This window comes from Macrobrachium nipponense, chromosome 15, assembly GCF_015104395.2.
Source record: "Macrobrachium nipponense isolate FS-2020 chromosome 15, ASM1510439v2, whole genome shotgun sequence".
Classification (NCBI taxonomy): Eukaryota; Metazoa; Arthropoda; class Malacostraca; order Decapoda; family Palaemonidae; genus Macrobrachium; species Macrobrachium nipponense.
In genome coordinates this window covers 64,013,209-64,040,478 of record NC_087208.1, presented here as the reverse complement: position 1 = coordinate 64,040,478, position 27,270 = coordinate 64,013,209, and the positions used below count along the sequence as shown (strand labels likewise).

Below are 27,270 nucleotides of genomic sequence, written 5' to 3'. Positions count from 1 at the left end.
CCTCCCCCCCCTTCCCCAGTTGCTCAGCCACCTTCCCTTTCTATAACGAACGGAGCCTTCCGTCGCAGCCGGGGCACCTTTGGTTATAGATTACTGGCTCCGCCAGCGGGCGGGGTGGTCACTACTAGTGGTCGGTTGCTTGCCTACTATATCCTTATATCTCTCCCCCGCTACCGGAAGGGAGCTTGCTTCTTACCCGGGCACTCTTCTAGTAGACGGGTGGAGGAAGGTTTGATATTATTGTTATTTTAAGGATATACCCTAATTTTACGATGATTTGTTTAATTTTATTATTCATATGCTTACCATCCCCGCCATTTTTCGTCGTGGTTTCCTTTTACCACCACTCCTGGTTGGATTCTATCTTTTGTCCCCGCCGTCAGCGGAGCATAGCCTAGGACAACCAACCAACCTTGTTACCACACGTATTATGGCGGGGCTCTGGTTTAATCTAACTTTCTCGCTCCGGCACCAGCGGAGCAACTGTTAGACTGTAAGTGTTCTCCCTGATACTCATGTATTTTTCCACTTACAGGCTACCAACTGTCAGGTCCCGGCGTGCAACGCGGGACGTTGTAAACGACCCCTGCGGCCCACGATGAGTGCAGGTCTCACGCTCCTTGTGCCACGTCATTCAACGATATGATCGTCTGGCACCCTGGAAGCCTGCGCCATCTGCTACGACCTAGTCAGTCAGCTGGCTGGAGGGGGTAAGTCGATTATAGGCTTCTTTATCATTTACTAACAACTCTTAGACATAAGTTTGTTAACCCCGTTCCGCCATTAGAAGCTCATCTCGCCCTTTCTTCCAGGCTACTAGTGTGAGGGAGGTCGCCCTTGCTACCCTGAAAGCGTGGGTGGGCGGCTTCGGGAAGAACGCCGCCAAAGGCCAGCCGTACATCCTTGATAAGAAGCTGGCCGTCCAGATCTTCCCGGCGGGCAAGTCAACAGGGTACGTTGACCCCTTGTCCGCAGCCCCTCTCATAGCCTCCATCCAGCAAGATCTCCAGCAATCTTACGGGGTCGTAGCTGCACAGGAGTCGGTCCCGGACGTCGCTGCCCTGGACCTAAACATCGAGCCGATGGCGGTTGGAGTAGAGGATTTGTTGGTTGAGGTAGGTGTGTCGGGCGCCCAAGGGCTTTCCTTTCCTTGGGTTTCCTGGATTCTTCTCCTGTCCCTTCTTCGAGCGCCTCTTTCCAAGGCTTTGTGGGATCTGAGATCCCTACCCGCTCTCCCGCTCTCTCTGTACCTCCTAAGGTGAAGGGACAGAGAGAACCGAAGACTATCTAAGACGACTTCTAAGAAGTCGTCTTCGTCTTCTTCGGCTAGGAAGTCTTCGACTTCTTACGCTGACGCGGTGAAGGCCAAGCCGAGCTCTTCTTACTCGAAGAGCTCTAGAAGCAAGGCTTCTAAGGAGAAGGCTCGCGCTCCCGCCGAGCCAGTGCCTTCTCCTGCCTCCACCGCATCCACTCCGGCAACGCCGGTGGGAGGAGCGGGACCCAGCACCTTTGATCCCACTGCTTTCTCAGCAGTGGTGATGCAACAGGTGGGTGAGATGGTTGGTTCGCAAGTCTCCGCCCTGGGGACGAAATTTGAGCAGATGTTTGCACAACTGTCAAGCACTCTGTCTCAATCAGCCAATCCATCCAGGATCTCTCTAACAGGGTTAGAGAGAATGAGGACCGAGTGGCTGGGCTCTCTCAGGTCCCTCTTCCAGTCTCCCCAGGGCCAAGTGCTGGTATTTTCCAGCTCCCGCCATACGACTCTCTGCCAGCTTTATTTCTCTATGGAGAACCCTTGGAGAGTAGACCGCCTACGCTCCATTTAAGGATGGGATGATCTCTATCCCGGAGTGTGGAACTCGAAGGATTGAGGACTTCGAGTTTTATCCTCCGGGTCTGGCGCAGCCTTTCATCGGCTATGCTAGGCTGACTGTAGCGGCTCTTACTAGGGAAGACAAGATCTCTAGGGAAGATGTTCTCTACAGTAGGGATCATGCCCAACGGGAATGGGTTCACTGCCTTGAGGACTGGGAGTGACACAAACACTAAGCTCCAGGCCTATAAGAGTCCTTTCACTATTTTTGCGACGGAAGAAGAGGCCCCTTCTCTTCCGTTCGCCACGAAAATCTAGTTTAGTAGAGCGGACTCTTCAGGCAGTCCTCAAGGATGAGCCCATGCCACAGCTAAGGGAGGCGGAGTCTACTTCTCCGCTCTTCCCAGCTTTTGGAGAATTGTGGGAGAACTTGCCAGCCACATTCACGCTTGGCAAGCTCAAACCGGACTGCGCCATGGACCAGTTCGGCGAGAAGCTTCCAAGCTGCCTGATTCCCTTGATTCAGGCGGAGTTTGACGCGCGAACTAGGTTTGGCAGGTCCCTCAATTCTCTAATAATAACGGAAATGGCAGCTCTTTCATATGCTACAGAACCGCTGTTTAAGATCTTGGCCAAATCCCAGCTTCAGACGGTTCAGACAGATGCTTTCGACTTCTTCCAAGCTAGGAGGAAATTGCCGAAAGCACGTTCTGCAGAGTGCACTATTAGGCACGAGCCTAATAGACTCCTGGCTTCTAGCATGTGGGGAGCGGATCTCTTCCCAGAATCCGCTGTAAATGAAGTGCACCACGAGGCTGCTAGGCTCAACCAGAGCCTTAGAGCTAGGTGGGGAATTTCATCTAAGAGGAAGCAAGAATCCGCCCCCACTACTGGTAAGAAACCAAAGAAGTCTGGTAAAAGGTTCCAGCCTTACCAGAAACACCAGCAACAGCAGCAATTTGTTCAGGCCGTCCCGGTTACCCAACAGGGACAACCTGGTAGTTCGAAACAGAACCAGCCCATCCTCCTGCTGTCTCCTCAATCACAACCGTCGACCTCCTACGCACTCTCGCCGGCCTTTTCAACCCTACGTATGAAGGTCAGGGCTACACTCCCTTTAACAAAAGCAGCCGAGAGGTAGGGCGAGAGGCTACTTTCGCCAGCGTGGCGCAGGACGGGCGACAAGGAGCAGGCAGTTCAGAGGAGGGCGTGGTGGTCAACCCGCCCATCAACAATGAGGCTCCCCAGGTAGGAGGGAGGCTGTTCCTCTTCCGTCACAGGTGGGGGTTCAGCAATTGGGCACAGAGCATAGTGTCCAAAGGGTTGGGTTGGAGTTGGATCAAAGATCCTCCTCCAATCAAATCATTCCACCAAATACCATCAGAGGAATTGAACGATTACGCGGAGGAACTCCTTCAGAAAGGAGCTATTGCGAGAGTCAAGCATCTAAAATTTCAGGTCGCTTATTCAGCGTGCCAAAGAAAGGCTCAACAAAAAGAAGGGTATCTTAGACTTGTCAAAAGCTAAACTCTTTCCATTCGTTGCGACAAGTTCAAGATGCTTACCCTCTCGCAAGTAAGGACCTTACTTCCGCGTGGAGCCGTCACATGCTCCATCGATCTTACAGACGCATACTATCATATCCCTATAGCCAGACACTTCCGCCCATTCCTAGGGTTCAGGCTAGGAAATCAGACATTCTCATTCAAAGTGATGCCCTTCGGTCTGAATGTAGCCCCCAGGGTATTCACGAAAATAGCAGAAGTGGTTGTACAACAATTGAGAACTCAGGGAATCATGGTAGCAGCTTACCTCGACGATTGGTTGATCTGGGCACCAACCGTCGAGGAATGTCTCAATGCCACCAAAAAGGTAGTTCACTTTCTGGAACATCTGGGGTTCCAGATAAACAAAAACGAAATCCAGACTTACCCCGGAGTCTCGTTTTCAGTGGCTGGGAATCCAATGGGATTTGTCTTCCCACAATCTGTCAATTCCAGTGGCCAAACGGAAGGAAATAGCAAAATCTGTCAGGCAATTTCTCAATGCAAGCAAACATCAAGGAGAAACCAGGAAAGAATCCTAGGGTCCCTTCAGTTTGCTTCGGTAACAGATATCCTCCTGAAAGCAAGGCTAAAAGATATAAATCGAGTTTGGCGATCGAGAGCAAACACCAAATCTCGAGACAAGTTGTCAGTAATTCCACAGATCCTTCGCAATCAACTCCGTCCATGGTCGAAAGTAAAGAACTTAGCCAAGCAGGTACCCCTTCAATATCCCCTTCCAGTGTTAACCATTCACACGGATGCCTCCCTGTCCGGGTGGGGGGGATATTCTCAGTTCAAACAGGTTCAGGGGACTTGGTCAGTTCAATTTCGCCAGCTCCACATAAAACGTTCTGGAAGCAAATGGCAGTAGTATTTCTTACCTTGAAGAGACTGCTTCCCCCGAAAAAAGTCTCATCTAAAAGGCTAGTTTTGGACAGTGCAGTGGTAGTTATTCATTGCATCAACAGAGGAGGGTCCAAATCCAAGCATGTGAACCATGTCATGATAGCCATTTTTGCCCTAGCAAACAAACACAAATGGCATCTGTCCGCCACTCACCTGGCGGGGGTAAGAAATGTGAAGTGGCAGACGCTTTGGTTTTTCCCGGTCAGTGCCTCTGGAATCAGAATGGTCCCTAGACGACGGGTCATTCCAGTGGATAAGCCGGAGAGTCCCAGGTCTCCAAGTAGATCTCTTCGCCTCACAAGCGAACCACAAGCTCCCTTGCTATGTGGCCCCCAACCTGGACCCTCTGGCTTATGCCACGGACGCCCTGTCGTTAGATTGGGATCAGTGGAGAAAAATTTATGTTTTTCCTCCAGTGAATCTTCTCTTGAAAGTCTTAAGCAAGCTGAGGACTTTCAAAGGAATAGTAGCTCTGATTGCACCGGACTGGCCCAAGAGCAACTGGTATCCTCTTCTTCTGGAATTGGGTCTCCGACCTCAACGGATTCCCAATCCCAAGCGTCACAATCAGTACAAATGAGGACTGTGTTCGCTTCCTCAGGAATTCTTCAGACCCTAACTTTATGGACTTCATGAAGTTTGCGGCTAATAAAGATGCTAATATTGATCCACAAAATATTCTCTTCTAGAATCAGATAAGAGAGAGTCAACCATTAGACAATATGACTCAGCTGTTAAAAAATTAGCATCTTTCCTGAAAGAATCAAACACTACAACCATGACAGTTAATCTAGCTATATCCTTTTTCAGGTCCTTGTTTGAAAAAGGTTTAGCAGCTAGCACTATTACTACTCATAAATCGGCTTTGAAGAAGATCTTTCAGTTAGGTTTTCAGATAGATCTGACTGAATCTTATTTCACGTCTATTCCTAAAGCCTGTGCTAGACCTTAGACCTTATCAAAGGCCTACTGCAGTTTCATGGTTCTTAAATGATGTCCTCAAACTAGCTTCAGATACTGACAACTTCGTCTTGTACATTCATAATGCTTCTTAGGAAGACATTATTCTTATTAAGCCTAGCTTCAGGAGCTAGAATTTCAGAACTGTCGGCTCTATCCAGAGATGCGGTCATGTGGGAATTCCTCCCCTCAGGAGAAGTTCTGCTTGCTCCGGATCGTAGCTTTTAGCTAAAAATGAGGATCCTCTGGCAAGGTGGGCTCCTTGGAAAGTCATCCCACTTCCCCAAGATCCTTCTCTCTGCCCAGTATCAACTTTAAGAGCCTTTCTATCTCGTACATCCTCAAGATCCTCAGGTCCTCTCTCATGAGAGAAAAAGGTGGTACTTTGTCAGTAAAAGGTATTAGACAACAAATCCTTTACTTTATTAAACAAGCCAATCCTGATTCATTCCCAAAAGCACATGACATCAGGGGAGTAGCCACCTCAATTAATTACTTTCAACATATGAACTTTGAGGATCTTAAAAAGTATACTGGATGGAAATCCCGACAGTCTTTAAACGTCATTATCTAAAGTCCTTGGAATCTTTAAAATTTCAGCAGTAGCAGCGGGAAACATTGTTTCTCCTGATACTGTATAGTAGTCGTAGTATAGATCCAGGTCTCCTTTCTACCTACCTCAGCCAACATGCCTCACCCTATCGCCATGCTACTCGGATATCCTAGCCTTAGCGCTGAATCATACTAGTGGATTGTCCCTTATTTTGCTAGGGACATCCACACTTGTACTGATATTGTACTTCAGTGTACCTACCTTATTTTTATGCTAGGGTAGGACACAAAATGTATTTGTTATATTAGTAAATAATTTTCTAAGTAAATCTAATTTGTAAAAATTACACTGCATTATTATATTTACTGTGTTTACTGTAATTTTAAGTACTTTACATTACTAACTTTCTTTTATGTTTCTGTTTAAAATAAGTTAGATTATAAGTACTTAGTTTATATGCTGTAATTGATTTACTATTATATCCCTCATTTTACACTGCTTTTCATTTGTCCCTTTTTTCCATCTTGTCTGTTTCTCTGGTACTCTTTCATAGGCCGACACGAGCTGAGCCCAGAAAAGGGATTTTGACGAAGGAAAAATCTATTTCTGGGTGATTGGCTCGTGTCGCCCTATGAAACCCACCCTGTTATTGTTTGCCCCCCCTGCAGGACAAGATGTTTTTAGATTAAGGATGACCGCTAGGGGCGCTGCTGTCCGTGGCGTCCTCTAGTAGTAGTAGTAGCGGCTGCATCGCCCGTTGGTATCAGCTCTCTCTTGTGGGGATTCTGATTGGAAGGTCTAATTGGTGAATGTCTCGTGGTAGTGTTCCCACTCGCCCCTATTACCATACCGACACTTCTTTTTAAGAGTGAGCGAGTCAGTTTTACTGACATTTTCTTAATTTTGTTTTTCTCTGGTAATTTTAGATTAATTTTACCTAGAAAGAATGATATTAAGGATCCTTTCATAGGGCGACACGAGCCAATCACCCAGAAATAGATTTTTCCTTCGTCAAAATCCCTTTTATATCTTTCAGTCTTGCTTTCAGGAGGATGTCTGTCACTGAGGCAAATTGAAGGGAACCTAGGATTCTTTCCTGGTTTCTCCTTGAAGCTTGTTTGCTTTTGAGAAATTGCCTCACAGACTTGGCTATTTCTTTCCTTTTGACCACCGGAATTGACAGATTGTGGGAGGATAAATCCCATTGGATTCCTAGCCACTGAAAACGACTCCGGAGTGAGTCTGGATTTCGTTTTGTTTATCTGGAACCCCAGATGTTCCAGAAATTGTACTACCTTCTTCGTGGCTTTGAGGCATTCCTCGACCGTTGGTGCCCAGATTAACCAATCGTCGAGGTACGCTACTACCATTATCCCTTGTGTTCTCAATTGTTGAACTACCACTTCTGCTATTTTCGTGAATACCCTGGGGGCTACGTTCAGACCGAAGGGCATCACTTTGAATGAGAACGTCTGATTTCCTAGTTTGAAGCTTAGGAATGGACGGAAGTGTCTGGCTATAGGGATATGATAGTATGCATCTGTAAGATCGATAGAGGTTGTGACAGCCCCACGGGGAAGTAAGGTCCGTACCTGCGAGATGGTGAGCATTTTGAATTTGTCGCAATGAATGAAAGAGTTTAGCTTTGACAAGTCTAAGATTACCCTTCTTTTTGTTGAGCCTTTCTTGGCACGCTGAACAAGCGACCTTGAAATTTTATATGCTTGACTCTCGCAATAGCTCCTTTCTGAAGGAGTTCTTCCGCATAATCTGTCAACTCCTTTGATGGTATCTGATAGAATGATCTGTTTGGAGGAGGATCTTTGATCCAACTCCAACCCAATCCTTTGGACACAATGCTCTGTGCCCATTTGCTGAACCCCCACCTGTGACGGAAGAGGAACAGCCTCCCTCCTACCTGGGGAGCCTCACTGTTGTTGAGCGGGTTGCCCTCCGCGCCCTCCTCTGAAGTGACTTGCCTCTGCAAGCTCTTCTGCCTCGTTGGCGAAAGGAGAGCCTCTCCGCCTCTGCTCCCCCTAAGAAAAAACCTCGTTGAAAGGTTGGGAAGGCTTGGGCTCTTCATACATTGAGTTGAAAGCTGGCGAGACGGTGTAATGAGGTCGAGGGCTGATTCTGAGGAGACAACAGGAGAATGGGCTGTGTCTGCTTAGAAGTTGAAGGCTGTCCCTGTTGTGTAACTGGGACGGCTTGGACGAAATATTGTTGTTGCTGCTGTTTTTGGTAGGGTTGGAATCTCCTACCAGTTTTCTTCAATTTCTTACCAGCAGCAGGGGCGCTCTCTTGCTTCCTCTTGGAAGAGATGCCCCATCTGGCTCTAAGGCTCTGGTTAAGCCTAGCAGCCTCGTGATGCACCTCATTCACAGAAGCTTCTGGGAAGAGGTCCGCACCCCACATGCTGGAAGCTAGAAGCCTATTAGGCTCGTGCCTAATAGTTGCCTCCTGCAAAACATGCTTTCGGCAGTTTCTTCTGGCTGAGAAGAAGTCAAAGGCATCAGCTTGAACCGACTGGAGCTGGGATTTAGCCAGTATCTTAAAAAGTGGTTCCGTAGCATAGGAGGAAAAGAGCAGCCATCTCCGTAATGATAAGGGAGTTAAGAGATCTCCCAAATCTTGTGCGCGGGCGTCGAATTCTGCCTGAATAAGGCTATCAGGCAGCCTTGGAGCTTCTCGCCAAACTGATCCATCGCACAGTCTGGCTTCAGCTTACCTACTGAAAAGTTGGCAGGTAGGTTCTCCCACAATTCTCCGAAGGACAGAAAGAGCGGAGATGTTGATTCCGCCTCTCTCAATTGTGGCATGGGCTCGTCTTTAAGGACTGCTTGGAGAGTCGCTTCTACTATCTTAGTAGCGAATGGAAGAGAAGCCTCCTCCTCCGTAGCGAAGATAGTGAAGGGGCTCTTGAATGCCTGGAGTTTGGTATTGGTACAATCCCAATCCTCCAGGCAGTGAACCCATTCCCTCTGTGCGTGATCCCTACTAACAGCACAGTCTCTCTAGAGATCTTATCCTCCCTATTGAGAGCAGTCACCGTAAGCCTAGCATACCCTATGAAAGGCTGAGTCAGTCCGGGGGGGTAGAACTCGAAGTCCTCAATCCTTCTAGTTCCACACTCCGGAATGGAAATCATGCCATCCTTGAAGGGGGCATAAGCTGCCACCCTCCAGGGGTTATCCATAGAGAAGGCTGGTAGGGATTCATAAGGAGGTAGCTGGAGGAGACCAGTACCTGCCACAGGGGTAGTTCGCTTGAGGGGCCTGAGTGAGGCCAGCGAAAGCGGTCATCATGCTCCCTAACTCGGTTAGAGAGGTCTTGTATTGATTGACCAGATTGGTTGATGGTACTAGAAAGTTGCGCAAACATTTGCTCAAACCTAGTACCGAGAGAGCCAACCATCTCTCCCACTTGTTGCAACACTCCTGCTGAGAAAGTGGTGGGATCAAAAGAGCTAGGTCCCGCTACCCCAACAGGAGTTACCGGAGTAGATACCGGTAGATGACCGGGGAGAAGGCACTGGCTCGGCAGGAGCGCGGGCCTTCTCCTTAGAAGCCTTGCTTCTTGAGCTCTTCGAATGAGAAGAGCTAGGCTTCGCCTTCACCGCATCGGCGTAGGATGTCGTAGACTTCCTAGCCGAAGAAGACGACGACTTCTTAGAAGTCGTCTTATGGAGGGTCTTCTGTTCTCTATGTCCCTTCACCTTCGGGGGTACAGAGAGAGCGGGTGAACGAGAAGGGATCTCAGATCCCGTGAAGCCTTGAAAAGAGGAAGAAGAAGGAACAGGGGAAGAAGATCCAGGAGCGCTCAAGGGTAGACCTTGAGCGCCCGAAACACTTACCTCAACCAACAAATCCTCCGCACCTACCGCCATAGGCTCAAGATTAAGATCCAGGTTAGCTACGTCTGGAACAGGCTCCTGCGTCGAGACGGACCCAAACGCCTGCTGCACCTCCTGCTGGATGGAAGCTATGAGTTGGGCTGCTGAGATGGGGTCCACGTACCCCGTCGCCTTGCCTCCGGGGAAGATCTGGATGGCCAGCTTCTTATCTAAAATGTAAGGCTGGCCCTTGGCGGCGTTCTTCCCGAAGCCGCCTACCCAAGCTTTCAGGGTTGCTAGGGCGACTTCTTTCACGGCGGCAGCCTGCAAGAGAAGGTGATATGAAGCTTCTAGCGGCGGAGATACGGTTTAAAGGAGCTTAAAACTAAGGGTAAATCATTGGTAACAGGAAAACTGTCCAGGAGTTAACTTACCCCACCCAAAAGCTGACTCACGAGGTCATAGCAGATGGTGCATGCCTCAGGGTGCCAAACAATCATCCCGTTGTGGGTAGTGGCACACGGGGCGTGGGTCCTACATTCTTCATGGGCGCAGGGGTCATACAAAACAGCGTTACAACCTGGATCTTGGCAGTTGGTAGCCTGTAAGTGGAGAGATACATGAGTATCAGAGTGCACACTTACAGCCTAACATAGACTCCGCTGCATGCCGGAGCATGTAAGTTAGATTAAATTAGTGCTCCGCCGCAAAACGTGTGGTTAGATAGGCGGTTGGTGGGGGTCTGCAGCTTACGCCGGAGACAGGAAAAAAGTTCCAACCAGGAGTGGTGAGGGGCCATGAAACCACGACGGAGAACGACGGAGATAGTACATAAAACTAATAAAACCAATAATCATCGTATCAGTAAGGGTATATCCTTATAGAATGAGATATAACTCTTTCCGTCTACTAGAGGAGTGCCCGGGTAAGGAGCGAGCTCTCCTCCGGTAGCGAAAAATCAGGATATAGTAGGCAAGCAATATAGACCACTAGTAATTTCTCACCCCGCCCGCTGGCGGAGCCAGGTGGACTATAACCGAAGGGGCTCCCGGCTTCAGCGGGAGCTCCGTCCGTTAAGGTAGGGGAAGGGTTTGGGAATGGGGAAAACAGGGGGGGGAATCCCGGCGTGAACACGGCGACGAGAGAGAGAGGGGGGTGGCCTACCCCCCGTCCCTACTTACCGACCCGCCAGGTAACCTGGTACCCGAGAAGTGGTCACCCTAGCCCCCAGCTGGTACGGAACTCCTCTGGCCCCCTCGGAGGGAGAGGGAGGTAGGCTACGGTAGTTGTCATGACAACCAAGGAGATCCACCAGACCCCTCCCTACCACATGGTAGGGAGGGGAGGGAAGGGGAGGGTAAGGTGCCTAATGGGACACGTGATCGTAGGTGGCCTAGGACGCGATAGCAACACAACCACAGAGGGGCCACGTGAACCAGACTGTACCAACACATGGCACAAGGCACCTAGGCTAGCCTAACACCCTAAATAACACTGATAATAAGTAAATACATCGTAAAAGATAGAAGAGACACTTGAGTAAAAGAGAAAGAAGCCCAGGAGGAGGCGAATGATCCGAAGAACAGTCGACTACTCGGAGCCAGCAGTAGCCGATGAAGAGCAAGAGCTGGGATGCTGGGTCAGAAAAACACAGTATAGCCCTAAATACCAAACTAAGAGATAAAAGGTAAAAGGGATGGGCTGTGTCCTAACTCTAAATACGATGTAATAAAACGATGAACGTAAATAGAGCCCATAAGCATAAGATGTCCCAGTATGGAAGACCGGGAAATCTTAACAACACGAGGCGACTCAAGGCCGCCACAAGTCAACCGGGAGACCGTATATGACCTAAAAAATGGAAAATACTGGTCCCTGGAAGACTGGAATACCAAAAATTATTACTTATGAGGCACTTAACTTAGCCGAAGCGATTGCAGCACGTTCCATCGTTGAAAAGGATAAATCCAAAGCGAAAACAACACGAGTGAAAAAAGATGCAACTAGCGTTGTCGAGCTAATAATTAAGGATGACCGCTAGAGGCGCTGCTCTCCGCTTGGCGTCAGTAGTAGTAGTAGTAGCGGTCGCATCACCCTTTAGTATCAACTCTCTCAGGTGGGGATTTTATGTTGGAAGGTCTAAATGGTAAATGACTCGTGGTAGTGATCCCACTCGCCCCTATTTCCATACCGACACTTCTTTTATAGAGTGAGCGAGTCAGTTTTACTGACATTTTCTTGATTTTATTTTTTCTCTGGTAATTTTAGGATAATTTTACCTAGAAATAATGAACTTAAGGATATTTCATAGGCCGACACGAGCTGAGCCCAGAAATGACAAATTTTTAAATCAATTTGTATTTTTCATAGCTAACAAACCTGAGGTCTTAACAATAGGATAGGAATGAGAATTTTTTTTAGATACAGATGATCTTGCATTGATGTTATATTGAGTTGAAGAAGCAAAATACCAAAGTTCACAAAGTTTTTACATTAACAGTTAATTTTACTCTTTAGATACAAAGGATATTGTCGTAAGCTCAATGCTGTTATGGACATCAGTAAAATCTGCAAACTTTAGTGATGTAAATTACTGTCATATGATTTTTAATATAACACAACACACTACATTTTTATAAATAAATTCTATTTTATAATAACGGTGATTTTTATTTTATAAATTGAAGAATATCATCTGATAATTGCACTTTTAGGGGTTTATTTTCAACAGTATTGGGTGGTAATCTGTGAAAAAAGTAATTTTATGTTAGCATTGCTGTCACTCTCTTTGGTTTCTGTACTACTGTAAGGTGAGGATTCCGAAGGTTTCGGTAGATCCTATCACTGCATGCCGTGGATGTAGAGTTGTTGAGTGTTCCTTAGAGAACACATGTAATGAGTGTGAAAGATTGAGTGCTCAGGAATGGAAGACACTAACTTCTTACTTGAAGAAGTTAGAGAAGGATAGAGAGAGGAAGGCGGCTTACAAAAGCCGTAGTAAATCTAGATCTCATGAACCCCTGTCTAGTTCTGTAGCTTCTTCTTCTTATAATTATTCTCCTTCTTTATCAGGCCGATCACAGGTTGCTAATCCCTCTGATTCGGCTTCTGAAATTGCAGAACTCAAAGCTTCCCTTCAAAAAATGCAGGAAAAAATGGCAGCATTGGAAGGTAAGCAATGTGAAGGTGATTTTTCGAGTGATATAAGTGTCCCAGTGTTAGTGGAGGGGGGCGTATGGTCGTCTCTGCGACGCTCCAGGCCTAGACCGCATCAAGCTCCCTGGCCCAGAGGAGAAGGAAAGTCGAAAGCCGTACGGAGGTTGTTGAGAATCCCCAACGATCAGGCGTCCCTTCGGCAGAATCTGTTACATCTCAGACTGCCAGGGATCGCTACAGAAAAAGCGTCCCACGAGAGTGCTTTTCGTCATCAGGATCGCCTTCACCGAAAAGAGGATGGAAAGATTCGAAGCTTTCCCGTCCGCTGAAGAGGAACTGGAAAGAGCCTGAATTGAACTCTAGCCCCGAGCGCTTCTCTGAAGAAGAAGCGCCTTTGGTAGTAAAGAGAGCTAGAAAGGAGTTAACTCCCTGGGCGGTAAGGGAGTCTCTAGCTCCTTCCAGATCTCCCTCTCCTGCTTGGGATGAAGAAGAGTCCTCTACCAGGAAGATTTTAATAAATATGCAAGAACAACTAGCGTCTTTGGTAGGAGTCCTTTCCAAGGATCCTTCTCGCAGAAAGGACAATAAGCTTCCTGTAAAAAGATCTAGACACCGATCGCCTGTCAGGTGCAACGAGCCTTCCAGGGGAGTTGTCGCACAGGCGGCCATCTCTGGGGGGAGTGAAGCACCAGGCAGGCGAGAAGTGGAAAAGGAAGAAACTCCTGCCAAGCGCCTGGCGCCAGCCAGAAGCCAGGTGCCGAGTAGGCGCCAGAGAACACCTGATAGTGAGGATGACTTTGAAGTACTCTCAGAAAGAGAGGAGTCTTCCAGGCGCAAAGAGCCTGATTATTCTCAAGATCGTTCGAGGCCCAGAACGCCAATCAAGCGCCAGGCGCCAGCTAGAGTAGAGGAAGCGCCTGCTAGGAGCGAAGCGCCTGCCAGGCACAATGCGCCTACCAGGCGCCAGGAGTATTCCGAGCGCGATGCGCCTGCCAGGTGCCAGGAGTATTCTGAGCGCGATGCGCCTGCCAGGCGCCAGGAGTATTCAGAGCGAGATACGCCTGCTAAGCGCCAGGCGCATACTATACAAGAAGATCCTGACAAGCGCCAGGAGTCATTCAGGCGCCAGGCGCAAATTATCCAAGACTCTCCTAAGGATAGGCGGAGGGAGGAAATAGCCCTTAGTCCCTCGTCTGTTAGAAGTTGTTCTTCTACGGAAAGGAAGAAATCAAAGGCGGAGACAGACGAAAGAAGGGAGCTTTCTCCTTCCGATCCTCTCAACTTAGAGGACCTTTCAGAAGACGAGGTAACGAATAAAGAAGGGCTTTCGAACTATAAAGTTCTTTCTTCTCTCCTTCTAGAAGAGTATGGAGATTCGTTGACTCCAGCTGCTCCTCCTTCTCCGCTCTCTCTTTTTTCGAGCACGAAATCACACAAGTCTTCGTCCTTCCTTAAAATGAAGCCGGCCATATGCATGAAGAGGGCCCTACAGTCGCTAGATTCCTTGATCAAGACGAAAAAAGAACTAGGAAGGACAGTCTTTTGTATGCCTCCTGCCAAACTAACTGGTAGAAGAGGCATATGGTATGAGACGGGAGAGAATATGGGATTGTCTCTGCCCAATTCGGCCGAATCGGACTTCTCGAGTCTTGTAGACTCCTCGAGGAGACACGCCTTGAACTCGGCCAGAGCAACATGGGGTCTTTCGGAGATGGACCATCTCCTCAAGGGACTTTTCCACACCTTGGAAGTATTTAATTTCCTGGATTGGTCCCTAGGGGTTTTGGCTAAAAAGTCCCAGGAAATGGAACAGCTAAACCCCGAAGCTTTGCATAGTATCCTGACATGCATAGACAAAGCCGTTCAGGATGGGTCGGCAGAGGTCTCCTCCCTCTTTGGTGCGGGAATGCTAAAAAAGAGGGCGGTTTATAGTGCTTACCTCACTAAGGCCGTCTCTCCTTCGCAGAGGTCCGCCTTGTTGTTCGCTCCTCTCTCAGAGCATTTATTCCCTTCTCAGTTGGTGAAGGACATTGCACATTCACTAACTGAGAAGGCGACTCAAGATCTCCTCAGGCAGTCTTCAAGGAAGAATAGGCCTGTGGCCAATGAGGAAAAGAAAGGGGCTCGTCCAACGCAGCAGCAGCCCTTTCGAGGAGGCCCTCCAGCTAGATCGATTTCCAGAAGAAAGACCACAGAAAGAAGAGGAAGATCTTCCTTCCGGCCCTTTTAGAAGGGGAAATGAGGAAACGATCCTCCAAACACCTGTAGGGGCCAGGTTACAAGATTTTGCGGAAGCCTGGGCAAACATAGGAACCGACACTTGGTCCATGTCGATCATCAAGAAGGGATATTATATCCCATTCAAGGACAGCCCTCCCCTGACATCAACACCGAGGGAACTGTCCGCCAGATACAAGGACCCTGAACTGATGGATACTCTTCGTCAAATGGTAGAACAGATGTGGGACAAAAGAGCAATTGAGCTGGTACTGGATCACAACTCCCAGGGTTTTACAATCGCTTGTTTCTAGTGGCGAAAGCTTCGGGGGGGTGGAGACCAGTACTGGATGTAAGTACGCTGAACAGATTCGTGGAAAAACAAAAGTTCAGCATGGAAACGTCTGCTTCAGTCCTTGCAGCCCTTCGCCAAGGAGATTGGATGGCGTCCCTAGATCTTCAAGACGCCTATTTCGACATCCCGATTCATCCTTCGTCGAGGAAGTACCTTCGTTTCATGATGGAGGGAAGGATCTATCAGTTCAGGGCCCTGTGTTTTGGCCTGTCCACGGCTCCTCAAGTCTTCACAGACATGATGAAGAATGTAGCAAGACATCTTCATTTGATGGGAATAAACGTCTCCCTATACCTGGACGACTGGCTCATCAGGGCCAGGTCTCAAAAACAGTGTTTGGAGGACCTCTCAACGACTGTAGAACTGACAAAGTCATTAGGATTGATTGTAAACCTCGAGAAATCTCAGATGATCCCCAGCCAGAACATGGTTTATCTGGGGATTCGGATGGATTCTCGGGGTTTTCGAGTATTTCCTTCTCAAGAGAGAATAACGAAAGGTTGCGCCACAGTATCCAGCTTCTTAGGGAAGGAGCGCAGTTCAGCGAGGGAATGGTTAAGCCTTCTGGGGACCCTTTCCTCGCTGGAACAGTTCTTTCCTCCAGGAAGACTGCATCTCCGTCCTCTACAGTTCTTCCTGAGAAGGAGTTGGAATTGGAAGACAGGACAGCTCTCCGATACTTTTCCAATCCCGACAGAAGTGAAAAATCACTTAAGGTGGTGGTTACCCCCTCTAGAGGAGAACAGAGGTGTGTCCCTGGAAGTGCGGAACCCGAACCTGATATTATTTTCAGACGCGTCGGAGACAGGTTGGGGTGCAACCTTAGGATCCAGGGAAGTGTCAGGCACCTGGTCGGAAGAGCAGGTGTCATGGCACATAAATTGCAAGGAGCTCTTAGCAATTCATCTGGCGTTAAAGAGCTTCGAACACATAGTCAGAGACGGGGTAGTGCAGATAAACTCCGACAATACCACCGCTCTGGCTTATGTGAGAAAACAAGGAGGAACTCACTCTCTCTCCCTATACGAACTGGCAAGAGATCTTCTGATTTGGGCAAATCAAAGGAATGTAACTCTGCTAACAAGGTTTGTCCAAGGGGAGAGGAACGTGAGAGCGGACAGACTGAGCAGGAGGTTCCAGGTCCTTCCCACAGAATGGACCCTCCACTCAGAAGTGTGTCAGAGTCTTTGGTCTCTTTGGGGGAAGCCTCAAATAGACCTGTTCGCCACATTCTTCTGCAAGAGGATAGACACATTTTGCGCTCTAGTAGACGATCCCAGAGCTTATGCAGTAGACGCCTTGCTCCTGAACTGGTCAGGACTGGATGTGTACGCTTTTCCCCCATTCAAGATCCTGGGGGAAGTGGTCAGAAAGTTTGTGGCTTCGAAGGGGACAAGGATGACTCTGATAGCCCCATATTGGCCATCCCGAAATTGGTTCACAGAGGTAATGGAGTGGACGGTGGACTTCCCCAGATTTCTTCCAAACAGGACAGATCTGCTCAAACAACCCCACTTCGAGAGGTACCATGAAAACCTACCCGCTCTTGCTCTGACTGCCTTTCGACTATCGAAAGACTTGTCAGAGCGAGAGGGATTTCTCGCAAGGCGGCAAGCGCAATTGCCAGAGCCCGCAGATCATCCACTATGCGAGTATACCAATCGAAGTGGGAGGTGTTCAGAAGTTGGTGTAGGTCGAAGAAGCTGTCCTCCTCCAATACCTCTGTGACCGAAATTGCAGATTTCCTTCTTTTCCTGAAGGAGAAATCGCATCTTTCTGTACCAACTATTAAGGGATGCAGGAGTATGCTCTCGGCTGTATTCAGGAACAGAGGATTAGATTTGGCCAATAATAAGGATTTACATGATCTCATTTGTTCCTTCGAAACATCCAAATCAATAAAACCCAGAGTTCTGAGCTGGAATCTGGACGTGGTCCTAAAATTTCTATCTTCTGAAAGGTTCGAACCACCTCACACGGCTTCCTTTCGAGATATTACAAGGAAGTGTCTGTTTCTGCTGTCTCTCGCTACGGCGAAAAGAGTCAGCGAGCTGCACGCCCTTGAGTCACGAGTTGGCTTCAAGGGAGAATCTGCGATTTGTTTGTTCCAAACTCTCTTTCTTGCTAAAAATGAGAATCCCTCGAAACCCTGGCCCAGGAGCTTCGAGGTAAAAGGCCTGGCTAGTCTAGTAGGCAGAGAGGCAGAGAGGTCTCTTTGCCTGGTCAGAGTGCTTAAATTCTATCTGGACAGAAAGAAGCAGTTGGGGGGTTCGCAACACGGTCTATGGTGCTCAGTAAAGGACCCCAAAAGACTGATGTCTAAGAATGCCTTAGCCTTCTTTGTAAGAAGCGTTATTACCAAGGCGCATAAGAACTGCCCAGATGACTCTTTTAAACTGTTAAGAGTAAGAGCTCATGAAGTAAGGGCAATCGCGACGTCTATTGCATTCCAAAGAAATATGTCTCTCAAGAATATTTTGGATGCAACTTATTGGAGGTGCAACTCGGTGTTTGCATCTCATTACTTGAAGGATGTGCGCGTAACGTATGAGAAATGTTTTTCTCTAGGTCCGTTTGTGTCAGCGCAGACGGTTCTGGGTACTGGAGCAAGCGCCGATCCTTAAATTGTTTGTACGTAACCCTCTTGTCGGATACGTTCTTGGCTTCCTGTTGGAAGAAGTGTCAGATGTCGCACAGGCGGCTGTCGCTTCACTTCAGTAAGGGATCGAGTGGTATCTGACTTTTGGAGGGGTACAAAAATATTTGTTGTACTTTAGTTTATCGAGTTTTTGGTTGTTTGCTAAGAGTTTGGGGATAGCTCTTGGCAATCTTAGAACTAACGCGAGTGCCGCGAAATTTGAATTTCTGTCGGGGACGACAGAGTCGATAGCTAAGTATATATTTGCCAGGTAAGTATGTATGAAACTTTATTGTATCATAACAATATCATTTTTATGCAGTATACCATGGTAACTAGTATTTGATATATTGTCTTGTATTATCAGGCATCACTGAAGGTACCTCAGCTTTTACTTAAACTTTTTCATAATCACTTTTATATTATGTAAAGGAGTTTTGTGAGCCATATGTAATCTCCTGGTAGGAGACGTGGTGACTTGTGGCTAATGGTTCCAACCATGTCCCTTTAGCTTGAGGTGGATTTGCTTCTTTTTCATCAGCCTTTTCACATTTGGGGTTGGGCCCTTAATCATCCCTCTTTTGAACACCATTTAACTTTTACATCCCAATTTGCTCTCCTCATGGAAGCCAATTTATTTAGTGATACTTTGCTCAACCCATCTTATCACAATCAGTCATGTAATTCAATCTCTAACACTTAGTATGTGATGCAGCCACCCCTCCTTGTGGTATTCTGTTAAGGTGTATATAGATTAAGGGCTTACATCGTAGAGAAAAAAAACTCTTCATTATTTAAAAATAAGTTTTGATTTCCAGAGTAGCAGCAATGCAGTAATGAATGTAAACATCATTAATGCATAGTAAAAAGTCTTTTTAGTATTTTAAGTAATTCTTATAACTTAAATTTTTATAGCAGAAAATATTAAACCAAAATATCTAAATATTGTTTTTCAAATGGCAACCTGCTTTAGGCCTCCTCATGCAGAACATTCTTTAATCAGCACTGTCTGCCTCATGTGTACAATAATGTTGTTTTAACTGTAATAGAGGAGCTAAATCTCTTTTAAATTACTGATATATTAGGAAGTACATATACTATTAACATTCATAAAAATGTTAGATAGTACAGTATTCTGTGAATAGGTGCTGTGGACACTATAAAATATTAAGTTTGATATGAAACATTAGGTATTATGGAGTACCTCATTTCTGCATTTTGTGTTTATTACAGGGTACTATGAAAGGTTTGCTTCCAGAACAGGTCAAGGATGCCAGTGCCCAAATCATTCTTGGGAATACTTACCACTTGGGAACCCGTCCAGTAAGTGCTGTTACGTACTTTCTGTAAATATCTTTTTTGAGTTGCTTTTAAAGTAAGCTGGAGCTTCTAGGTCTTTGATTTGAAATTACTAGGCTCTGCTAATGCAAATAATTCAGACCAAGGATTAAAGTTAATAGTAGTAATAGTAGTTCCCAAATTTCTAGTTACTGCAATTACCTTTTTTATTTTTATAGAAGAGTAAACTAGTTATATATATTCTTTATCAAGTATGGCCCCTAGTTTATTTATATGGAGAACAAACCTTTTACTCTACAATGCCTTTTCATCATTCTAGGCATAGAAAAATTCCTGGAATCTTGCACTGCATATAATCAAAGGAGTAGATAAAATGACTCCAGCAAAAATGAACCATCATCTCACTTTTTGCAATGTAATTTTCTCTATCTTGTAATTGGTGGAACCCTTACTTAGATTTTTTCAAACCAATTTGTTTGATGTTCATTTTTGTCAGCCTACATTTTCAGTCATTTTCATCTTTGTCTGAGTCTTTTTTAGAGTACGTAGTGTGTACATGTATAATGACTAAAATAGGGAAAATGATTATGAAAATTTCATTTAGATTTACTGTGAGTGTTTTTTTCTCCATTTTTCACAGGGAAAGGATCTCCTTAACAAATGTAAAGGGCTTCATAACTTTATGCAATGGGACAGGGCACTCTTGACTGACTCAGGTGGATTTCAAATGGTATCACTTCTTGAGCTGGCGGAGATCACTGAAGAAGGAGTTAAATTCCGGTCTCCATACGATGGTTTGTTTAAGTTTGCAATTTTGATTTTTACTTTTCAGTGCAATGGTACTCATTTGTGTTTGGACAATTTTGTATACGGCAGATAGAACTGGCTTTCAAGGCACAGATACATATGATAAAATCTTGATTTAACAAACTAAGCCCCATTCGTTGAATAGATATGTCAGTAAATTAGCCCAGAAAAGTTTTATGATAATTTGCCACTCAATGGGCTGTAGAAGCAGTGAACAAAATTTCTTGGAAACCTTTCTGAAAAAATCTTTTATGAGTAATGATATGTACTTTAGGATGTATTTATTTGGACATTAACCCTTTAACACTGATTGGACGTATTAAACGTCGATATACAGTGGACCCCCCGTATTCGCGTTCTCCGGATTCGCGGACTCACTGATTCGCGGATTTTTCTTTGGAACCTATCTAGAAATTATTCGCGGAAGGACTCGCCCATTTGCGGGTTTCTCTGTGGAACATATACACAATTATTCGCGGTCATCCCCGGCTATTCGCGGATGCGAATTTTTATGTGTTTACTATTCGCACAAGGACATTTCATAATGATATGGTTATTCTGTTTATTAGACATTCCTTATAAATCTTGATGTAATGAATTGAATAAAAATATCGTAGGTATAAATTGGTAAGCAACATAATATGAAATAAAGCATAACAGAGTGAGTTTGGCAACTGAGAAAATAAACAATCGTATACGTACAGCCATCTCTCTCTCTCTCTCTCTCTCTCTCTCTCTCTCTCTCTCTCTCTCTCTCTCTCTCTCTCTCTCTCTCTCACACACACACACACACACAAAATGATAGATAGGAAACTAACAGAATATGTATTGCTTGAATACGATATGGCAACAAAGTTTTGGTCTGACTGAAGTGTAGAGTTACTTTGACACTGACTTCCATGTCATTCCTGGTCATCTCACAGCCACGGATAGACATCAACTTCACAGCCGAGAAAGGCAATTGTATACAAAATAAATATTTTCCAGATGAAAAAGCAATTTGAGGGCCTATGTTATCCCATAAAAAAAAACTCTCGCTTGGATAACTGTAAGATGTAGAAAAGACAGAGAGATCAAGGGCAGGGCGGATGTAGGAAGGAGATTTAAGCAGTACCTGGAAATGAAAAACAACCCCTATACTAATCTTATAATTATAGCCTTAGGGTTTGTCTCAAAGACATTCAAAGGTGTGTCACACACGTGACAGTTGTTGTTTTTGTAAAATTGGCGTCAGGGCAGATTTTTAAGCACCACTGTGTTAATATATTATTTTCTGGGCTCAGCTCGTGTCGGCCTATGAAAGATCCTTAATATCATTCTTTCTAGGTAAAATTAGGCTAAAATTACCAGAGAAAAACAAAATTAAGAAAATGTCAGTAAAACTGACTCGCTCACTCTTAAAAAGAAGTGTCGGTATGTAATAATAGGGCGAGTGTGGAACACTACCACGAGACAAACACCAATTAGAACTTCCTATCAGAATCCCCCCAAGAGAGAGCTGATACCAACGGGCGATGCCGTCCTCTACTACTACTACTAGAGGACGCCACGGACAGCAGCGCCCCTAGCGGACATCCTTAAATTTTAGCGCTACGTACAAGACGCATTTTTCCTTGTGTGTGCTTTCTCAGGATTTATCCTTATTTTCTACAATGGAACGCTCTGCAATTGCCACGGCTAAGTTAAGTAACTCATAAGTAATATTTTACCACATTTTTATCTTCCGGGTACCAGTATTTTCCTCTTTATAGGTCATATACGGTTCCCCGGTTGTCTCGTGGCGGCCATGCTGCCTCGTAAGAATTCCCGGTCCTCCATACTGGGACTTCTTATACTTATGGGGCTTACTTTATCACGTTCATTGTTTTACATCGAGTTTTAGCTAGTTTAGCCCGCCTACCATTCTCTTAGCTTGGTATTTAGGGCTATTATTTTTATTCCGGCCCAGCATCCGGCTCTTGCTCTACATCGGTATCGCTGGCTCCGAGTAGGCTTCTGTTTCTTGGAACAGGCTGCCTCCTCCTGGAACTTCTTTTTTTCTTTACTAAAAGTGTCTCTTCCATCTTTTCGAGTTTGTATATTCATTTTATTTAGGGTTTGGGGTTAAGGCTTAGCCTAGGTGCTTGTTGCCTTGTATTGGTACAGCTTGGTTCACGTGGCCCTTTCACGGTTGGGTTGCTCGCGCCTAGGCCACTTGCGGTGGCACGTGTTCCATCGCACCTTACCCTGCCCCTGCCCCTCCCTCCCTTTCTGGTATAGGGAGGAGCTGGGGGACCCTTGGTTGTCATGACAACCTCAGGTCGCCTTCTCTCACTCCTACTCGGAGGTGGCCAGGGGTTCCTCCCAGCGGGGGGTATAGGGCGACCACTCATGAGGTACAGGGTCTCCATGCGGGTAGCCGGTGAGGCGGGGAGGAGTAGGCCATCCCTCCCCCCTCTCTCGCTCCCGCCGTGCTTTGCCGAGACCTCCCTCCCCCCCTCCCCAGTTGCTCAGCACCCCCCTTGCTATACGAAAGGAGCCTTCCGTCGCAGCCGGGGCACCTTTGGTTATAGGTTACTGGCTCCGCTAGCGGGCGGGGGCGTGGGCACTACTAGTGGTCGGTTTGCTGCCTACTATATCCTTATATCTCTCCCCCGCTACCGGAAGGGAGCTTACTTCTTACCTACGCACTCTTCTAGTAGACGGGCGGAGAGAGGTTTGTTTTGTTATTATTATTATTTTAAGGATATACCCTAATTGTACAATGTTTGACAATGAATTGTGTAATATTATTATTATTATCTACCATCCCCGCTATTTTCCGTCGTGGTTTCCTTTACCACCACTCCTGGTTGGTTTCCTTTTGTGTCTCCGCCATCAGCGGAGCCATAGCCTAGGATGCCAGCTGGTTACCACACGTATTTTCGGCGGGCTCTGGTTTAATCTAACTTTATCGCTCCGGCACCAGCGGAGCATCTGTTAGACTGTAAGTGTTTACTTGGTACTCATGTACTTTTCCACTTACAGGCTACCAACTGCCAGGTCCCAGCCTGTAACGCGACGCTGTTCGACCCCTGTGGACATGATGAGTGTAGGTCTCACGCCCCCTGTGCCACGTCCTACAACGAGACGATCGTTTGGCACCCTGAAGCCTGCGCCATCTGCTACGACCTGGTCGGTCAGCTGGGGGATGGGGTAAGTCCGTTATAGGCTTACTTATCATTTTACTAACAACTTTTAGTCATAAGTTTGTTAACCCTGTTCCACCATTGGCAGCTAATCTCGCCTTTCTTTCAGGCTACCGGTGTGAGGGAAGTCGCCCTCGGCCACCCTGAAAGCGTGGGTGGGCGCTTCGGGAAGAACGCCGCCAAAGCCAGCCCTACATTCTAGATAAGAAGCTGGCCGTCCAAGATCTTCCCCGCGGGCAAGTCGACGGGCTAAACGACGGTTGACCCCTTGTCCGCTGCCCCGCTGATAGCCTCCATCCAGCAAGACCTCCAGCAATCCTTGAGGTCGTAGCCTCCCAGGAGTCGGTCCCGGACGTCGCTGCCCTGGACCTGAACATCGAGCCTATGGCGGTAGGGGGGGAGGATTTGTTGGTTGAGGTAGGTGTGTCGGGCGCCCAAGGTCTTTCCTTGGGTGCTTCTGGATCTTCTCCTGTCCCCTCTTCTAGTGCTTCATTCCAAGGCTTTGTGGGATCTAAGATCCCTACCCGCTCACCCGCTCTCTCTGTACCCCCAAAGGCGAAGGGACAGAGAGAACCGAAGACTCTAGCCAAGACGACTTCTAAGAAGTCGTCTTCGTCTTCTTCGGCTAAGAAGTCGTCGACTTCCTACGCCGATGCGGTGAAAGCAAGGCCGAGCTCTTCTCACGCAAAGAGCTCCAGAAGCAAGGCTTCGAAGAGAAGGCTCGCGCTCTCCCGCCGAGTCACTGCCTTCTCCCGCCTCCACCGCTTCCACTCCGGCTACGCCGGTAGGGGTAGCCAAGTACTCTAGGCACCTTTGATCCCTCTGACCTTTTCTAAGCAGGGTGGGTGATGGAACAGGTGGGCGTGCTGGTGGGCTCGCAAATCTCCGCACTGGGGTCACGGTTCGAGCAGATGTTTGCACAGTTGTCAAACACTCTGTCTCAATCTGGCCAATCAATCCAGGATCTCTCTAACAGAATGAGAGAAAATGAGGACCGAGTAGCTGGGCTATCTCAGGTTCCTCCCCAGTTCTCCCCAGCGTCAAGCACTGGGATTCTTCAGCTCCCGCCATATGACTCTTTGCCAGCTTTCTCTATGGAGAACCCATGGAGAGTAGCTGCCTACGCTCCATTCAAAGATTGGAATGATCTCTATCTCGGAGTGTGGAACTCGAAGGATTGAGGACTTCGAGTTTTACCCTCGGGTCTGACGCAGCCTTTCATCTGTTATGCTAGGCTGACGCCAACGGCTCTGACGAGGGAGGACAAGATCTCCAAGGAGTCGGTCTTGTATAGTAGAGATCACGCTCAGCGGGAATGGGTTCACTGCCTTGAGGACTGGGAGTGTTCGAACACCAAACTCCAGGCCTACAAGAGTCCCTTCACTATTTTCGCGACGGAAGAGGAGGTTTCTCTTCCGTTCGCCACGAAATTAGTGGAGAAGTCCCTTCAGGCAGTCCTCAAGGATGAGCCCATCCCACAGTTGAGGGAGGCGGAGTCTACTTCTCCGCTCTTCCCGGCCTTCGGAGAATTGTGGGAGAACTTGCCAGCTACGTCACGCTTGGTAAGCTCAAACCGGACTGCGCCATGGACCAGTTCGGCGAGAAACTACCAAGGCTGCCGGATTCCCTAATCCAGGCAGAGTTTGATGCGCGAACCAGGTTTGGCAGGTCCCTCAATTCCCTTATTATCACGGAAATGGCTGCCCTCTCTTATGCTACGGAACCGCTGTTCAAGATTCTGGCGAAATCTCAGTTCCAGACGGTTCTAACGGACGCTTTTGACTTCTTCCAGGCTAGGAGGAACTGCCGGAAGCATGTCCTACAAGAGTGTACCATTAGGCATGAGCCTAATAGACTCTTGGCCGCTAGCATGGTGGGAGCGGATCTCTTCCAGAGTGCGCGGTGAACTGAGGTACACCATGAAGCTGCTAGGCTCAACCAGAGCCTCAGAGCTAGGTGGGGTATTTCCTCAAAGAGGAACAGGAATCCGTCCCTCCGCTGGCAAGAAACAGAAGAAGGGCTGGTAAGAGATTCCAGCCATATAAAAAACTCCAGCAACAGCAGCAATTTGTGCAGGCGGTCCCGGTTACCCAACAGGGACAACCTGCGGTTCAAAGCAGAACCAGCCTATCCTCCTGTTGCCCCCGCAATCTCAGCCATCCACTTCCTACGCTATCTCGCCGGCCTTCAACCCTGCATATGAGGCTCAAGGCTACACTCAGCGAGAGGTATGGGCGAGAGGTTACTTTCGTCAACGTGGCGCAGGAAGGGTACGAGGAGCAGACAGTTCAGAGGAGGGCGTGTGGCCAACCCGCCCATCAACAATGAGGCTCCCCAGGTAGGAGGGAGGCTGTTTCCTCTTCCGCCACAGGTGGGGGTTCAGCAATTGGGCACAGAGCATAGTGTCCAAAGGATTGGGCTGGAGTTGGATCAAAGATCCATCCTCAATCAAATCATTCCATCAGATACCGTCAAAGGAATTGACAGATTACGCGGAAGAACTCCTTCAGAAAGGAGCTATTGCGAGAGTCAGACATCTAAAATTTCAAGGTCGCTTATTCAGCGTGCAAAGAAAGGCTCAACAAAAAGAAGGGTAATCTTAGACTTGGCAAAGTCTAAAACTCTTTCATTCGTTGCGACAAGTTCAAGATGCTTACCCTCTCGCAAGTAAGGACCTTACTTCCGCGTGGAGCCGTCACATGCTCCATCGATCTTACAGACGCATACTATCATATCCCTATAGCCAGGCACTTCCGCCATTCCTAGGATTCAGGCTAGGAAATCAAACATTCTCATTCAAAGTGATGCCCTTCGGTCTGAATGTAGCCCCCAGGGTATTCACAAAAATAGCAGAAGTGGTTGTTCAACAATTGAGGGCTCAGGGAATTATGGTAGCAGCATACCTCGACGATTGGTTGATCTGGGCACCAACAGTCGAGGAATGTCTCAAAGCCACCAAAAAGGTAGTTCACTTTCTGGAACATCTGGGGTTCCAGATAAACAAAACGAAATCCAGACTTACTCCGGAATCTCGTTTTCATTGTGGCTAGGAATCCAATGGGATTTGTCTTCCCACAATCTGTCAATTCCAGTAGCCAAACGGAAGGAAATAGCAAAATCTGTCAGACAATTTCTCAAATGCAAACAAACGTCAAGAAGAAACCAGGAGAGAATCCTAGGGTCTCTTCAGTTTGCTTCGGTAACAGATATCCTTCTGAAGGCAAGGCTGAAAGATATAAATCGAATTTGGCGGTCAAGAGCAAACTCCAAATATCGAGACAGTTTGTCAGTAATCCCACAGATCCTCCGCACCCAAACTACGGCCTTGGTCAAAAGTAAAGACTTAGCCAAAGAAAGTACCCCTTCAATATCCCCTCCCAGTGTTAACCATTCACACGGATGCATCCCCTGTCCGGGTGGGGGGATACTCTCAGTTCAAACAGGTTCAGGGGACTTGGTCAGTTCAATTTCGCCAGCTCCACATAAATGTGTTGGAAGCAATGGCAGTATTTCTTACGCTGAAGAGACTGCTTCCCCCGAAGAAGTCTCATCTAAGGCTAGTTTTGGACAGTGCAGTAGTAGTTCATTGCATCAACAGAGGAGGGTCCAAATCCAAGCATATGAATCATGTCATGATAGCCATCTTTGCCCTAGCAAACAAACACAAATGGCATCTGTCTGCCACTCACCTGGCAGGAGTAAGGAATGTGATAGCAGACGCCCTGTCCCGGTCAGTTCCTCTGGAATCAGAATGGTCTCTGGACGACGGATCATTCCAGTGGGTAGGCCGGAGAGTCCCAGGTCTTCAAGTGGATCTCTTCGCCTCACAAGCGAACCACAAGCTACCTTGCTATGTGGCCCCCAACCTGGACCCTCTGGCTTATGCCACGGACGCCCTGTCGTTTGGATTGGTTGGAATCAGTGGAGGAGAATTTATATTTTCCTCCAGTGAATCTTCTCTTGAAAGTCCTAAGCAAACTAAGGTCTTTCAAAGGGATAGTAGCTCTGATTGCTCCG

The 27,270-nt window shown here is 47.3% G+C and overlaps 1 protein-coding gene across 3 annotated transcripts in view; it reads left to right on the top strand.

The window, feature by feature from the left end:
- Positions 1-27,270, top strand: part of LOC135195019 (queuine tRNA-ribosyltransferase catalytic subunit 1-like) — a 310,854-nt gene that overhangs the window by 55,488 nt on the left and 228,096 nt on the right. For all 3 annotated transcript variants that reach the window (XR_010310050.1, XM_064221315.1, XM_064221313.1), the window contains exons 3-4: positions 19,214-19,303; positions 19,920-20,073. Coding sequence is in view for 2 of the 3 variants with exons in the window: in XM_064221315.1 (XP_064077385.1) it covers positions 19,214-19,303; positions 19,920-20,073 (244 nt within the window). In the remaining variant the exon portion in view is untranslated. The remainder of the gene's footprint in view (positions 1-19,213; positions 19,304-19,919; positions 20,074-27,270) is intronic.